Source organism: Suillus paluster, assembly GCF_016628075.1.
Source record: "Suillus paluster strain FC165 chromosome Unknown EDB91scaffold_120, whole genome shotgun sequence".
In the NCBI taxonomy this organism is placed as follows: domain Eukaryota; kingdom Fungi; phylum Basidiomycota; class Agaricomycetes; order Boletales; family Suillaceae; genus Suillus; species Suillus paluster.
In genome coordinates, this window is record NW_024537680.1 from 69,257 (window position 1) to 83,755 (window position 14,499).

General features: G+C 49.6%; 6 protein-coding genes across 6 annotated transcripts; 3 read left to right on the plus strand and 3 right to left on the minus strand.

Annotated features, from left to right (window-relative positions):
• Positions 1 to 249: 249 nt before the first annotated feature.
• Positions 250 to 1,288, plus strand: EDB91DRAFT_1254901 (uncharacterized protein; the record flags this gene model as incomplete). Its single annotated transcript, XM_041323880.1, has 3 exons — positions 250 to 517; positions 576 to 724; positions 971 to 1,288. The coding sequence occupies 3 exons, from the start codon at positions 250 to 252 to the stop codon at positions 1,286 to 1,288; spliced, it is 735 nt and encodes a 244-aa protein (XP_041170796.1).
• A 692-nt stretch (positions 1,289 to 1,980) lies between these two features.
• Positions 1,981 to 3,406, minus strand: EDB91DRAFT_1087225 (uncharacterized protein; the record flags this gene model as incomplete). The annotated part of the gene is made up of 7 exons (XM_041316180.1): positions 1,981 to 2,468; positions 2,519 to 2,618; positions 2,667 to 2,700; positions 2,724 to 2,922; positions 2,972 to 3,067; positions 3,117 to 3,149; positions 3,268 to 3,406. The coding sequence occupies 7 exons, from the start codon at positions 3,404 to 3,406 to the stop codon at positions 1,981 to 1,983; spliced, it is 1,089 nt and encodes a 362-aa protein (XP_041170797.1).
• A 348-nt stretch (positions 3,407 to 3,754) lies between these two features.
• Positions 3,755 to 6,453, plus strand: EDB91DRAFT_1254903 (uncharacterized protein; the record flags this gene model as incomplete). Its single annotated transcript, XM_041323881.1, has 8 exons — positions 3,755 to 3,802; positions 3,852 to 4,029; positions 4,079 to 4,429; positions 4,494 to 4,504; positions 4,553 to 4,675; positions 4,725 to 5,040; positions 5,091 to 5,635; positions 6,223 to 6,453. 8 exons carry the CDS (start codon positions 3,755 to 3,757, stop codon positions 6,451 to 6,453), a joined length of 1,803 nt encoding a protein of 600 aa, XP_041170798.1.
• A 14-nt stretch (positions 6,454 to 6,467) lies between these two features.
• EDB91DRAFT_1087227 (uncharacterized protein) lies at positions 6,468 to 7,345 on the minus strand (the record flags this gene model as incomplete). The annotated part of the gene is made up of 4 exons (XM_041316181.1): positions 6,468 to 6,663; positions 6,702 to 6,814; positions 6,948 to 7,087; positions 7,111 to 7,345. 4 exons carry the CDS (start codon positions 7,343 to 7,345, stop codon positions 6,468 to 6,470), a joined length of 684 nt encoding a protein of 227 aa, XP_041170799.1.
• A 1,370-nt stretch (positions 7,346 to 8,715) lies between these two features.
• EDB91DRAFT_1254904 (uncharacterized protein) lies at positions 8,716 to 9,494 on the minus strand (the record flags this gene model as incomplete). The annotated part of the gene is made up of 2 exons (XM_041323882.1): positions 8,716 to 8,888; positions 9,422 to 9,494. 2 exons carry the CDS (start codon positions 9,492 to 9,494, stop codon positions 8,716 to 8,718), a joined length of 246 nt encoding a protein of 81 aa, XP_041170800.1.
• Positions 9,495 to 10,604: 1,110 nt separating this feature from the next.
• On the plus strand, positions 10,605 to 14,474 carry EDB91DRAFT_1254905 (uncharacterized protein; the record flags this gene model as incomplete). Its single annotated transcript, XM_041323883.1, has 11 exons — positions 10,605 to 11,971; positions 12,025 to 12,206; positions 12,274 to 12,465; positions 12,529 to 12,711; positions 12,760 to 12,902; positions 12,960 to 13,571; positions 13,622 to 13,721; positions 13,785 to 13,857; positions 13,915 to 14,187; positions 14,236 to 14,383; positions 14,436 to 14,474. 11 exons carry the CDS (start codon positions 10,605 to 10,607, stop codon positions 14,472 to 14,474), a joined length of 3,312 nt encoding a protein of 1,103 aa, XP_041170801.1.
• Between the last annotated feature and the right edge of the window lie 25 nt (positions 14,475 to 14,499).

A 14,499-nucleotide genomic window follows, 5' to 3' on the forward strand; every position in this document is an offset into this window, starting at 1 on the left:
CCGAGTCATTGAAGAGGAATGGAAGGCTGACATCCTTCAGCAAATATGAAAAGAAATTGAGGAGGAGACCGGGGAAAAGCCTGAGCAGAAAGAAGTTTTCAGGAGGTATCAACCCAAGATGACCGCAATCATGAAAGGGTTGGACAACAATGAGTTAGAGGAAGCCCGGGCTAAGGCTGATGAGTGGACCAATCAAGCAGCCTGATGCCGCAGTCCAGGCCAAGACAGCGAAGAAGAAGGGCTGAAAAGATGATCAAGCACTTTGCCAAGGAGATGTTTACTCAAGCCGGTATGAGACTGTTTGTATTGGGATCCTGGAAGGATGAGCAGGGCAGCCTCCTTACATCTGGGCAAGTTCATGCATTCATTCGGTCGGTCGGTCGGTCGGTCATCATGTTTACATGGTTTGGCAGGTTCGACTTCAATGAACAGCTCGGCAAGGGCTCCAGCTTCATGAAGTGCAAGGACTGGCAGGTCATCTTACCGGCATGGGAAGATTTCATCGGTGATGTATTCGGTGAGTCTCAAGACCATGTCAGATCTTCCCCCATCTAATCCGTGTCACGTCCACCAAGATCAGGATCAAGACCAGGATGGCATCCTGCTCGGAGGCACTCGCCAGGGTTCCAAACCATACTATGAGTTTGACCTGGACCGCATGGGTTTGCCGATCTTGCCAGATATTGATGGTTTCTCGCTCAACACAAAGAAGGGTGTCATTCAGGTCATTCCTCACCATTCATTATAGTAAGCCTGACATCAGAAAACCTGCACCATCATCTGATACCCGCCGCCACAGGAATGTGCTGTGGAAAGCCGAAGGTCCCAGTTCCTTGGAGCGACATAATGAAGGGACAGTCAAGATTCATCTCCAGTACATACCTGCCAGATGGTACACAGATCATGGAGCCATCCAAAATGCACCTGGGACGAAGCCATCTCTTTGTTGGAATGTTGGTTGGACCGACAGGACAACCAAGTCGGCCCAACATTCCAGTTCAAGGCTTGGATTGATGACAAGGGCAAGATGCACCCACCGGTCGGCAAAGAGTCTGATGACTCTGATGGTGATGCCGACAATGAGGCCGTGCAGCCCATGCTGACCAAAAAGTCACGGACCACGGTTGCACTGTCACTGCCCGGACATCCCAAAGGTCGACCGAGATCCATCAAACGGGCTTACATCAGTTCTGCCGATGAAGAATCTAGCGACGCCGATGCAGAACTCAGCGATCAAGTCGGATGCCAGTCAGAGTCGGATGACCGACCACCACGGATGAGCTTGTGAAGAGCGTCAGAGTTGAGCCTGCCACCATCTTACCCCGGACAGACCCGGCACATAAAGACCGACCTGATTGTAGATCTGGCGACCGAGGCATCAGAAGATGAAGATTGCGGCGGCAGTGCGACAAACACTGGATATCATTCTCCTGGAGTTCATCATGCTGGACAGCATGCCCGTGGTTTCGGCCCACATTCTACTCGTCGGGGTCTGGAACACATTCAGGCATCCCCAGCAGCAAAGGTCCGGGCACCAAACAAGACTAGGGCTACCGGGCATGCATCACTGTCGGTCAAAGCCCAGTCGCCGAAGAAGACAGGGGCTACCTGCAGATGCTTCACCGGCGGCACAAGACCGGTCGCCGAAGAAGACTAGGGCTACCCGATCGGCAGCATACCCACTCTCTGATGCACCAGCGAAGCGCACCAGAAGTAAGGTTGACGACTCGCTAGGCGCCAGACCTCGGCAAAAGCCCAAGAGATATGCCGACTATGTGTAGTTGTCGGCGGTCTCATGGGTTCATCGGCCAGCTGCTCACAGTATGAATGGCTTCGGTATATATCATCTGACTGATATTTGTGTATAGCTTTCTCCTCGGCCATGAATGATCTCGCTATATACATCTCATTTGTTCAATGATCTCGGTATATACATGTCATTTATCAACAACCTTTGGTATCAGTACTCGGTCTTATATACTACTGGAATGGGGAATGTCCCCTGCCCATTTTCCTCATTGCCAGCAGCAACACATGCAGCGGATCATCAATCTGGCGCTGCATGTTCATCAGATGCTGCATCCTGACAACATCTTCACCGGCTTCAATCAATCGGTCGCGTGCATCCCGATATGCCGATATCAAATCCCGGTTGGCATGCATGATGTCTCTTGGAGACGCGACACCATCCATGGCCGAGGTGTGTCCTAGGTCATCTCCTGTCGGGTGGAGGTCAATGTGATGGCAGTGAGGATGAGCTGAAATATGAACGTACTCGATAAAGCGTCGATGCTTTCCAGCCTCAGAGTTGCTCGGTGCAGCAAATCCTCGGTGGTTTCGAACATGTCGCTCAGGCGAGCCGTCTCTCGGTACTACAGATGTATCCGGCGAGCCACGGCCAAAGCCCATGTCGTAGAAAGCCTGAGTGCCAGTGGAGTGACTCTCAGACGACTGCTGTGTGTTAGCAGCTGCACCATACTGTCAGTATCGGCAACTCAAAAAAGGATTTCCGACCGACCTGAGTTGACCAAGTTCATCGCTGGTGCGGTGGTCCCACCAGGTGCGAAGGTCATCACCTCCGCCCGATGGCGAATCTCCCCAGCACATGTCAAAATTGGCTGAGAAATAGTCAGTCTTGAATGGCAATGTACATGACCTATACTCACCTTCATAACCCACTGCTGATGCAGACGGCCGGTCCTCCCAACACATATCATATTGACCGGCCGCCGATGGTATGGCGACTATCCATGGTCGGAGTCTCGATAGTCGCCGGCTCCACTATCGGCGGCGAGTCAACCTTTGATGGGTCCGGTTCATCGTCCCAACAAAGATTGTACTGACCTGCGGCAGCAGGTCTTGCTGCATTCTCGCTCATGATCGGTGCCGGATCAACCTCAGTGTCCCAACACATGTCGAATGCTGGCCAATGGATCAACAATGGGCGATCATACGGTGATACATGACTTACTTTGACCTCCAAAGTGTTCACCGGCCGATGATGTTCCAGTCGGCGTCCCCACGGTCGGCAGGTCATCGGCTTCAGTGCTCCAGCCCATGTCAAATACTGAAGTGTGGTCAACAATTAGCAAAGGTCAATTGAATAGGGGACTTACTTTCATGGCCAAAATATTTCTTGGAAAGTGCGTCTGCACGATCCGGTCATGTTCGCATGACTGAGGACGGATGTTTCTTTGGTTGAATGGTGCGGGATGTAGTTGGTCGTTTAGGTCGAATGCGAAATTTGTTGAGACCGACAGGAATCACGTCTTTTTGAGGGGATGGAGTCGGCCACAACTTCGGTAGGCACCCACTGATCCCACATGACAAAGAAATTCCAGTCGGCTTTGATGCGCTCGTCTTGTAACCGCCGAGCTTTGTCAATTGGATGCTCGTGGGAATCCATGGTGCTGGCAATGGACTTCGAAAATTTTGTGCTGCCAGTTGGTATTGTTCGGTGTGATTAGAAGTGCGTTCGGTGTGATTCGAAGTGTGGACCCATCTCGGCAGGTCCCGGCGGCATCACATTTTGCCGACAACACGAGCGCAATTTGTGGACTTCATTTTTGTGAAGTCAAATCCACATCCACACACTGTCAGTTCCCGATATAACAGAGTCAACACTCATCCTATCTTCTACATTTTTACTATTACATCTCTACAATGTCTTTAACAATCGAATCGAACCAGGCTTTGGCGGTCGCCGACAAGTCTTTGCGCCGTGCACTCCGCCGGATTAAAATCCATCAAGCAGATGGCAGCTGTGGTCATTGACCAAGCTCATGCAATCGCCTGGCTAGTGGTAAGTTTCTGATTCCCGATGTTCTAATTTGCTCACCGACCCTTCACAGTCCACTGCCCTTCAGCAACATGGAAGAAATGCCTCGGTCATCTCACCGTTGCTGCTGTCTGCTGCGGCCGAGGTCAGAGCGACCATGAACCAAGGCATCGCCCCACAGTGGGCTCGGGTGCAGGATAACGATACTCGGATGGAGTCCCACCCTTTCTTCCCAAAGACCGTCAGATATGGTGAGTCGGCGGTCATTCTGTCTGTCTTCACAGCTCAACGTCTTGACAGTGGCAGGAGGCACACCCGAATCTGCACCTCAAGTCACCCCAGCTCCAGCTCCAGCTCCAGCCCCAGCTCCAGCCCCTGCACCAATGTCGGTCCCTCCAATCGAATCGCTCCCTACCGCCGGGCACCAGCACAATCTTCTTGTGCCTGGCATGATGACCGGCAAGGGCAAACAGCCTGCCCGCGGGACTCGGAGATCCCGAGAGGACAGCCCAAGCGCTGAGATGGGCCGGAAGAAGCGCAAGGTCTCAAGGCCCTTGTCAAAAGCCTTGGTCTCCGACACCAAGGATGAGGACGGTCAGCCAGGAGGCACCATTGTGGTTGTAAAGCCTGGCCGGTCCGCCGAAGTCCAAGGTAAGCACTTCGGTGAATTCAATATCAACACCGTCGCTGACTCATGGACAGGGCATGACCAAAGGCGTCAAGAAGGTGAGATTTACCTTTGCCCACCAGCGATCACCCCTCAACAATTCTCAGACGCATGCCGAGGACACCATCGGTCGCACGCCGTGCAAGGGCAAAGGAAAGGAGAAGGCCAAGGAAGTTGCCGAGCCCATTAGAGGGCGCCCACTAGCCAAGGCCGATGCTGGGGCCAAGACTGTGAGTTTTCTATCTCTGCTCGGTCACCTGAGTACTCACAGTGTGATAGTACGATCCACCTTGCAAGAGGTGTGTCGACGAGCCTTGCCTTGTCATTATCGGCAAGAAAGGGCAGGTCATGAGGTCCTGCGCCAAATGCAGCCTCATGAAGGTGAAGTGCGACCGACCGATGTCGGTCGATTCCGACACTCCTGTGCCGATGGCACACCCGAGGACCAGGGCTGCACCGGCCTCCAAGAAGGTTCCCCCGACGGCAACCCCAAGGTCCAAGTCCAATGGTCCGCTCAGGAGAACCAGAGCAACCTCACGGGCACGTCCACCGACTCCCATCTTGGAGTCTGAAGAGGAAGCTGTCAAGGGTACCGGTAAGCAATCATGTTTCTTGTATATAATGTCCTCTAACCTTTGCTTCTAGATGTGTCCATCACAGGTGATGATGACGCCGACATGGAGCCTGCTGCCGATGCCCGGCTGAGCCTGCAGCGGACGACAAGATCGTCGTCGATGAGCCTCGGGCCATCGCATCTGCGGATGACTTCCCCGCCGATCATTGGGTGGAGCCCCACTCCGATGACTTCGTCATTCCGACTGGCAGCTCCTGCGGCCGGAGATGTTTCCCTCCCTTCGGCATCTCTCCCACCGACCATCAGCGCCATCCACAAATGTGTGGTTTCCCTGGCTGCTAAGGTCGCTGCCATGCAAGTCGCCGACCAGAATACCCTTGCCAGGGTCGATGCGGTGCAGCAGGACTGCGAAACCCGGATCTCCTCGATGCGTGCGGAGCTTTCCTCCATGCAGTTCGATCTCGGCACCACTGTCAGCCTCGTCAATGGCCTGACCAGCCTGGTGGAGAAGCTTCGGGAGGCACAGACCTGTTGCCAACCCATCCTTCCCACCACCGATGATGAGCAACTTCGGTGCTACCTCGGCCACCCCACAGATGCAAGCGATGGGCATCAGGTACTTGAACGGTGTGTACGGCCCTTCGGTTGCTACCTCGGCATCTGCTGCAGGCCCTTCGGCGTCTCGCCCTTTCGGTCGCCTTGACATGCACGGCGACACATTCACATCTGGCCAAGCGTCCTCGGTGTCAGCACATGCCGGTCCTTCATCCGCTCCTGCTGTAGTTGGACCCCATTCTGCTGGAACATCACCTGCTTCGGCCGCAAAGTCTCTCCCCTGATCATTCGGCTCAATACATAGTTGTACATAGAGCATGCGTCCGTCAGGCAGAATTACCCCGGTATATCACGGACTTGTATTACTTACTTTCAAATGCAATTGTTTGGCCGTTGATTCCATGTATATTCACTCTCTTTCCTGTGATATAAGTACCGACAGCAAGTCGGCAGAGTGTATCTCGGTCATGTGTTGCAGTTGGCACGGTATCCTTCAGTTTCTTGTCTTTTCAGAATTGACCGATTTATACTCCATATGACCGATCGCCCGATCTCGGTCGCCGCATCACGCATGCCGATGAGATTCCACGCAACTGAAACTTCACCAACTCGTACAATTCACCGATATCTTCTTGCCATCGTCTTCAGCTCAGCAGTCCTCCCCTCATCGCACCGCCGCTTCCACGAACGGAGCCAATGGCAACCATTCTGGCACTCCTACTGCCAGATGGCCACTCGGTCAGGCTGATCGCCCCACCCAATGGCATCGCCGCCACGACTCTCAATGGCACAGCACATCAACCGACAGACGTGCAGATGTCACCTCCTGCGGAACCTCCCCAGTCCAATCAGACTGGCTCACCAGTGTCTCAAGGCTGAGTCTCAGCACATTCCTATCTGTCCCACTCAGTAGTTACCACATCCCTATGAATGGCTATGCCACCCTGCCTAATGGCACTGTCATGCAGGTGCTGCGACCGAATGGCTTCATGCAGCAATGTCTTCTGACCAGTCATATTTGACCGAGTCGTATTTACCCAGTGTCTTTTGACCGAGTTGTATTTACCCGAGTGTCTCTTGACCAAGTGTCTTTTGACCAAGTCATATTTGACGTGATTCGTATTTACCCAAGTGTCTTTTGACCGAAGTCATATTTGACTGAGTCGTATTTACCCGAATGTCTCTTGACTGAGTGTCTTTTGACTGAGTCATATTTGACCGAGTCGTATTTACCCGATGTCTTTGACCATGTCATATTTAACCAAGGTGCTCTTAGTGTATTTACCTGTGTCTTTTGACCAAGTCGCATTTACCTGAGTGTCTCTTGACTGAGTGTCTTTTGACCGAGTCATATTTGACCGAGTCGTATTTACCTGATGTCTTTTGACCAAGTCATATTTGACCAAGTCGTATTTGACCGAGTCATATTTGACCGAGTCATATTTGACCGAGTCGTATTTACCCGAGTGTCCTTGACCAAGTGTCTTTTGACCAAGTGTCTTTTGACCAAGTCCTATTTGACCGAGTCGTATTTACCCAAGTGTCTTTTGACCGAGTCATATTTAACCGAGGTGCTCTTAGCATGTATCTTGCATCGGATCCTGGTAGATCCCTCATCCATCATATTTGACCGAATGTCTGTTGACCAAGTTGTATTTGACCGAGTGTATTTGACCGGGGTGGTCTTGGCATTTATATTATGGATCGATTCCTGGTATCCCTCATCCATCATATTTGACCGAATGTCCTTTGACCGAGGTGGTCTTGGCATGTATATTATGGAAGCTAGTCTATGAACACTTTCAGCCCATCTGTATATATCAGTACCACTGCCCACTCGGCCCACTTGTTTCCATCATACATATATATATAGCTCTTGTATATTGCCTATCAAATGCAATAGCAAACTCCACACTTTGGACTATCGGCCCACCTGTTGGTATCAGGTACATACTTCATACACTACCTACCAAAATCAATAGAAAAGTCTACACTTATCTACACTACATACTATGGGCCCACTGTTTGTATCAGATACACACTTGAGACCGGCCCACCTGTCGGTATCAGGTACATACTTCATACACTACCTACCAAAGTCAATAGAAAAGTCTACACTTATCTACTAAACCACATACTATGGGCCCCCTGTTTGTATCAGATACACACTTGAGACCGGCCCACCTGTATTTAACACAAAGATACATTGATGGGCCCACGTCGGGTGGCCTGTGTAGAACAGGGATATTTCAACCTCGGCTGTATGTTTTATATGAGGGTAAAGTGACTACAGTATGTGCGCTGACAACTTGAAAGACAGCGAGATGTTGGATTGATTATCGAATACCGACAAACCAAAATAGTAAACACATCTGATACAACAGCACTGCACTCGACATTGGATCGCGCAGTCGATGCATCGCTTGTCACAGCCTCGTACATCCTGATCGATAATGCATGATTGATATCTGATGAAATTACAAGTTAACGCCCGGGACATGTCAGAAAAGGAACTTTGGGTCTGTACGGCTTCATGATCGAACAAGCAAAGCCGACTCTTTGTTCTTCGAAACGTGCAGATAAAACATTGATGGTCATATTCTTGATGAGCCTCGCAAGTGTCGCCTCCAAGGTCTCTTTGAATAACACGTTCGTGATATTCTCTTGATGGAAACGAACAATACAATGTGAAGGTTGTGAAATTCCAGCATTGAATCCTAAAGTAGCAGTGCTGATCAGACCTCGAGGATCATTTGCATCCACGAAGTTTAATAACGTCGTAGCGAGCACTGAAAAGCTAAGCCATTTCTAGTGCGGTATACATGAGCAAATGACCTGGGCTCAATATGGACAGGGAATGCAATCCGCTGGGCCTACAGCGCGGTCCAGTCTCTCACCAGCAAACATTTCTCCTCAGGGTCCCTCACAAGCCCTCATCCAAACCCGCAGCCTCCCATGTCCCTCGAGTTCCACATGCAAAAATGCATTCTTATTTGCCTGCAGTCCCTCATAAAACACAGAAGACGGCAGACCTTGTGGGTCGATCAACACAGTCCTTCAATAATGGTGTCTGTTCATCACACACCACTTCAGGAGTGCTGCTACCTCCACTGAGACGTCCTCGTATGGCAGCCCAGTGCACTAATCTTCACCTTTAGAAGGCGCCAAGTCAACCACCTCGTCTTCTTCGCCCTCCGAGACGGGCTCAACATCAGAATGCGCTGGCGAGATCACACCAGATTGCTTCCCGGGGGTGCCTTTGTGGTGCTCGACTGTGAGGTAACTGGTGGTTGGCTTCAGGATGTCGGCGTCCACTGGGGGTGTGAGGTGAGCGGAGCACATCAGAGGCAGATCTTTTGACTCACTTTGGGGCAGTCAGAATGGCACAAGATCTACACGATTTGGCACCAGGATGACACAGGCTACACAGCCGTGTATGAATTTACTAACGACAGTCTATTAGCGGCGTAGAAATGCCTGCTGGTGAGAATCATACATGAACTTGGGAACAGCTTCGACGAGGTGGAATTGAACAAGGTCCGTAACCCACTTGATGGCTCTTGTTCGAACTGAGTCTGAAGCTTGACTTCTAAAACACCACGCCTTCAAAGAGCGTGAATATATCCTCCGATGTCAGCTGGTCAGGATGATGGTCAATGTCGATGTCGATCTGCCGCCAGCACGGGACCGGCTGTCCCATTGTCTTCGCGCACCATCATAAGTTCGGCATCACGCGATATCCGCACACAATCATCTCCTGGGAATATAATGCAGTCCTATTGTAGAAGGTCCTCTTGACTAGTATATTCATGAGTGAGGAAGGCAGACATTGGGCATGCTTACATACCTTGTTGGAGCTGCTTCGTAAGAATACGATACTGAATCTCGCTCAAACCTAGACCTTGGAGCTCTCCGTCCATGATGTATTCTCCACGTTGAAACGCATTCATGAGAGGTTCTTTGATAGGACATCCGACTTGACAGATTTTTCGCAGCTCTAGTCCTCTATGTGAGTCTTGTGCCCGACGAAAATCTGAGGCAGGAGGTCGAACATGATCTCGGCGAATGGACTCGAGCACACTCACAATTTTGACATCTGTGTCGCTGAACCACCTGTAGATAGATTGATTTGGCACCCTCTATCTTCTCCAGTCGCCCGAAGTCCAGTTCAAGATTTTGGTTGTCAAACTATATCGAAGTGATGACTGCAGTACTCGTCAACGTCGAGTCTTTAGCTTTAAATACAACGACAACATACCAGCATCCTTCTGTTTGAATTCTTTCTTATCATTGAACACTGAAACAGGAGGTGAGTTGACAAAGTACTGGAAATGAATCATCACCGACCGAGAACAAGCAGATGTTGAAAAATGGCCAGTTTCAGTGGTACGATGTTATCTGGATTCTGGATCTACCTGGAATCGTCTTGTTAACAGAAATACAAAAGAAAAAGCTTTTGATAATTACCCAATACTTTTGTCTGACGCACTCTGATTCCTGCCTGCGCTTGAATTGGGTGACCACTACAGGTGTGGACGAGGTTGTAGAGCTTGGATAACTTGACGATCAAAGAGCCTCAATTGTATTTATACGGAAGCGTCTTTCCTCAAGGTTATGATAGCTTTAGATGGTCCTGAATGAACGTTCTTTGATTTCAAAGGGCGGTCAGGAAGACATCCAGAGTCTAGAGAACGGGCATGCAGTGTTTCTGAGAATGGTGAGTTGGCAAAAAGCAAGAGGTACCTCGAGGCTCGAGGAGGATTTTGAGAAACTGGCAATATTCAATTTCGAAGGCCGTCACCAGACTTTGACGCAAAATAGTTACCGGCGAGAATGTGGGATTATAAGAGAATTTGACGATAATCTGAGGCGAGAATATCGGGACTTATATCCACCATTCATTTGCTGTCGGATATCAGCGCGAGACTTAGAGATCTAGAATTTGTTAGCAATTGTCATTCACGTGCACACGCGTCGTCGTCGTCTTTAACCTCCGCTAACTAGTACTCTGAGTCCCTCCTAGGCCTCCGATGCCTTTGCAATCCTATCTCTCATGCACCTGCGAGAGCTTCAACTGCAAGTACAACCCAGATGGTAGCGGACAAAAGCTTCAAACCGCTCAAACGGCTACCAGGCATCAGCGTGCAGATGAGATTCTCGTGCCTCAAGCAGATGCTTTGGGTCAGGCATATGGGTTATCAGAGGACCTTACCATTACTGATAGTCTGGAGCATGTAGGAAATGCACACCAGCCCCCAGATGATCCAGGGGCTGATTTCGACAACAATTCAGACCATGGCAACAATGATGCGGGGGACGAAGACATATTGCCGGATGATGAAGCTAACAATAACCTCAGACTCGAAGCACAGCCTCATTTTCCTGAGCTCGATGATCTTTTTGAAAGATGGGATGAGCCCTATCCTGCCAACGATGACCCAGGTGCATTCAGCTCTGACCCTGATGCTGAAATCTTTGAACACCTTGGACAACTGAACCTTGAAGATCCGGTGAACTCTGATGAAGAACTTGGAATGCCAGCTGAGGGCAACCACAATGATGAATTCCGCCCCGACAATGACGAGCGACTGAATGACATCGATGTGGCCCTTTTCGTTTCACAGGGCGCTAATTTTGATTTCTCAGATGTCTATGAAGATGCTGACATTCACGCCTCACCCCCTCCCTGTATGAACGATCACCCGGCGGTCCATAATGCTTACATTTGGGCCTTTATTTCAGCAGCATTCTATAATGCTACCCACACAGCTGTGTACCATGACCTCGAAGGCAAGGAACACCTCCTCCACACAGCTCAACAAGCAAACCCGGATATCGAATATCCGGGCCTAGATAATTTTGCTCGCACACTGCCTACCCTCCTCAAGTGCCTTGGTCTGTCAATGGACCAGTTTATCATCTATTTCTTTGTCTGCGACATTTGCTGGAAGCTTCATCATCCCTCTGTACTTTCTGAACTCGAGTCTCCTGAGTGCACTATCGATGACTGTGATGGCACATTGTATAGGCAGAAATGCCTCTCTGACGGCACACTAAAACGAACACCAATGAAGCTTGTGCCATATGTCCCCCCAGAACGTGCACTACAGCGCCTTTTCTTACGGCCTGGCAAGTGGGAGCAATTTCAGCATTGGCGTGGTCCGGAGGACCAACTGGGTCTTGTACCTCCCATTCCTGGTCGAGGCTATGACTTGTTTCCAGACCCCTCGAAGCCAATGCAAGATATTTACGATGGATACGGTTGGCGCATGATTCAAGCAGGGTTAGAATGCCAACGAGGTGGACCCTGGGAGATAGAAGATGTTGATGTCCACGAGCTACATCAATGCTTCATGTCTCTGCCCTGTGGCTTAGTCTGGCAAATCAACATAGACTGGTATGTATATTTCTAGCAGACTTTCATCATTCCGTCACTTCCTATCTCATCAGGTTTCAAACTGTCAAAGGCAAATCCGGTTATCACTCGACTGGGGCTTTCTACGCTGTCATTTGCAACAACCCACGCGAGATTCAATACCTTGCCGAAGAGACCATTCTTCTCATGGTCATTCCTGGACCTGACGAGCCTTCCCTAGAACAGATGAACTACCTGATCAAGCCCTTCGTCGAGAGTATGCTCCGGCTTGAAAAGGGTGAAATTTTACCCTAATCATCGACCTAGTTATTAACTACATACAGGAGTAGAATTCAGGGTCAATGGCCACGAGGATCCAGAAGTCTCACATTCGCACTTATACTGCAACGTCTCTGATCTTCCCTCCAGCCGTAAAACCAGTGGTCTTCAAGGCCATAACTCAAAATTTTTCATGTGTCCAACCTGCAAGAAACCCTTCTTCTTGCTTTCCCATCCCAGCTGTTTTGACCACGAAAGTACGTTAGCCATTGTCCGCTCTATGATCCTCAATCACTAATCATGTCTTTATGTACGTATAGCCTTTCAGTATAGAGATGAATGGAGATATATTAAGTATTCATTTCATGCACGCACTGCAGACCCTCCTACAGCCAAAGATATCAGCAACAATCGAGGGGTTCGTTGGTCGACACTAAACTACCTTCCAGGCTGGATGCCAGCCCGCAGTTCAGTTATCGAGTTCATGCATGCAGTTTTCCTCAGTGCGTCGCTATGGTATCAATGTACAATCTTTGTACTAACATTATCAGCTATGGTCAAGCATCTCAATAGAATCATTATCCTCAAGTCCGGTCTTCTAAACAGAACAAGACATATCAGACCCATGGAGAAACTCGAGGATTTCTTCTCTAGACTCGTGTGGCCTGTTGAGGCAACTCGACTACCACCCTCAGTAAGCAGACTGCAATTTATTAATGTCTCAGTGGCATCGGCACTGATCTCCTTGTAGCTCGCAACTGGAAAAGGGTCCCCTAAGGCCGACCAATGGCGCAATCAAATCTTAGTTCTTTTCATTGCACTTTACGATGCATGGCAAGTCAACGGTGAAGTACCTGACCGTGACGCACCTCCTTCAGCATCTAACACGAAAAATCATGCTGCACAAGCTACAATGCAAAAGACACTTCGCTCACGGCTGATGGAGCTTCTCCTCGCTCATAATCAGCATCCATCAGATGCCGAAATTGCTCGTGTCAACACTGCCAAAATGGACCGCAGCTTGCATCACCACTATGGTGTCATCCTCAAGTTCTCTGCTGCCATTCGCATCCTATCCTTGCAGTCCATCAGTCCAAACGATGTTCGCAGAGGAAGCACTGCATTATCTTGTGCAACGCAGGGCTGGGCTCGCATGGGGTGTCATTTGACACCCTATTATCATTTTGGTATGCATTTTGCAGAGCAGATGTATGAATTTGGTCCGTGTTATGCCACATGGGCTTTTGCCTTTGAACGACACAATGGAAAGCTTGCGAGGGTCAACCACAATCAGCACAAGGGAGGTGAGCTCGAGGCAATGCTGATGCAACGATGGTGGAGTATTATGTTCAATTATGACCTTGTGAGTTGTTACGTGTCTGTTGCTATTGTGCTGACCATTTCCATCTCAAGATCCTCCATATCAAAGCCCTTCCTAACCGCACTGAGGACGATGAGGATTCTCTTCGGCTCCTCCAGATGTCACTCAAGGCACAGCAAAAAGACGGGCAAGGTATGTAGTATTATCCTCTTGTGTCATGTCACCAATAACATCTCATGTTTGAATACCTTGCAGACCAATTGATTTTTGCCAAGCACCCAAAAAAACTCAGCTTATCGGCCATCAGCGGTGAGATATATCGGATTGTGTTTGAATACCTACGACACGAGTGACGCGCACTATTACATCTCAAGCCCTCGACTAGCATCATCGGAGAAGGCGAGAACTTCATGGGTCGTGCCAAGTGTTACTCTCACGTGTGGCTGAAGAAACTTCGGTATGGTGCTGCTACTGCTCACCGAGGAAAATCAGCACGCTACGCATACATTCATGAACGTGAGCCTGCAGAGATTCAGTACCTCCTGCAGGTCTTGCATGACCGACTCGATGCTGATGCAGAACCTCTTATTGCTGATCTCGCTGTTGTATGGCGATTCATTTCAGATGATGATATACCCGACTTTCCATGGGCACTTTGGTATGTAACTTTTAACAGTCCATGGAAGATGCTTATCATATTTTCTAGGGCAACAGATTTAGGTGTCGCTGTATGGCTCGCAGAACATCTTGCCGATTCAGAGGTCATTCCCCTCACTGCTTTGTCTGGACACTTTGTCCTCACTCCCATTGAGGTGCGCAACCAGAAGTTTTGGATCACAGTTGCATATGATCATGTACGTTGCTCTTATCTTTGTCTACTTCATTTGTACTCAAGTCTTTTGATAGACCAACCCAGAAGGAGATGTCGAGGTTGACAATGATTGAATGAAATGTGCTTCTACTGATACAG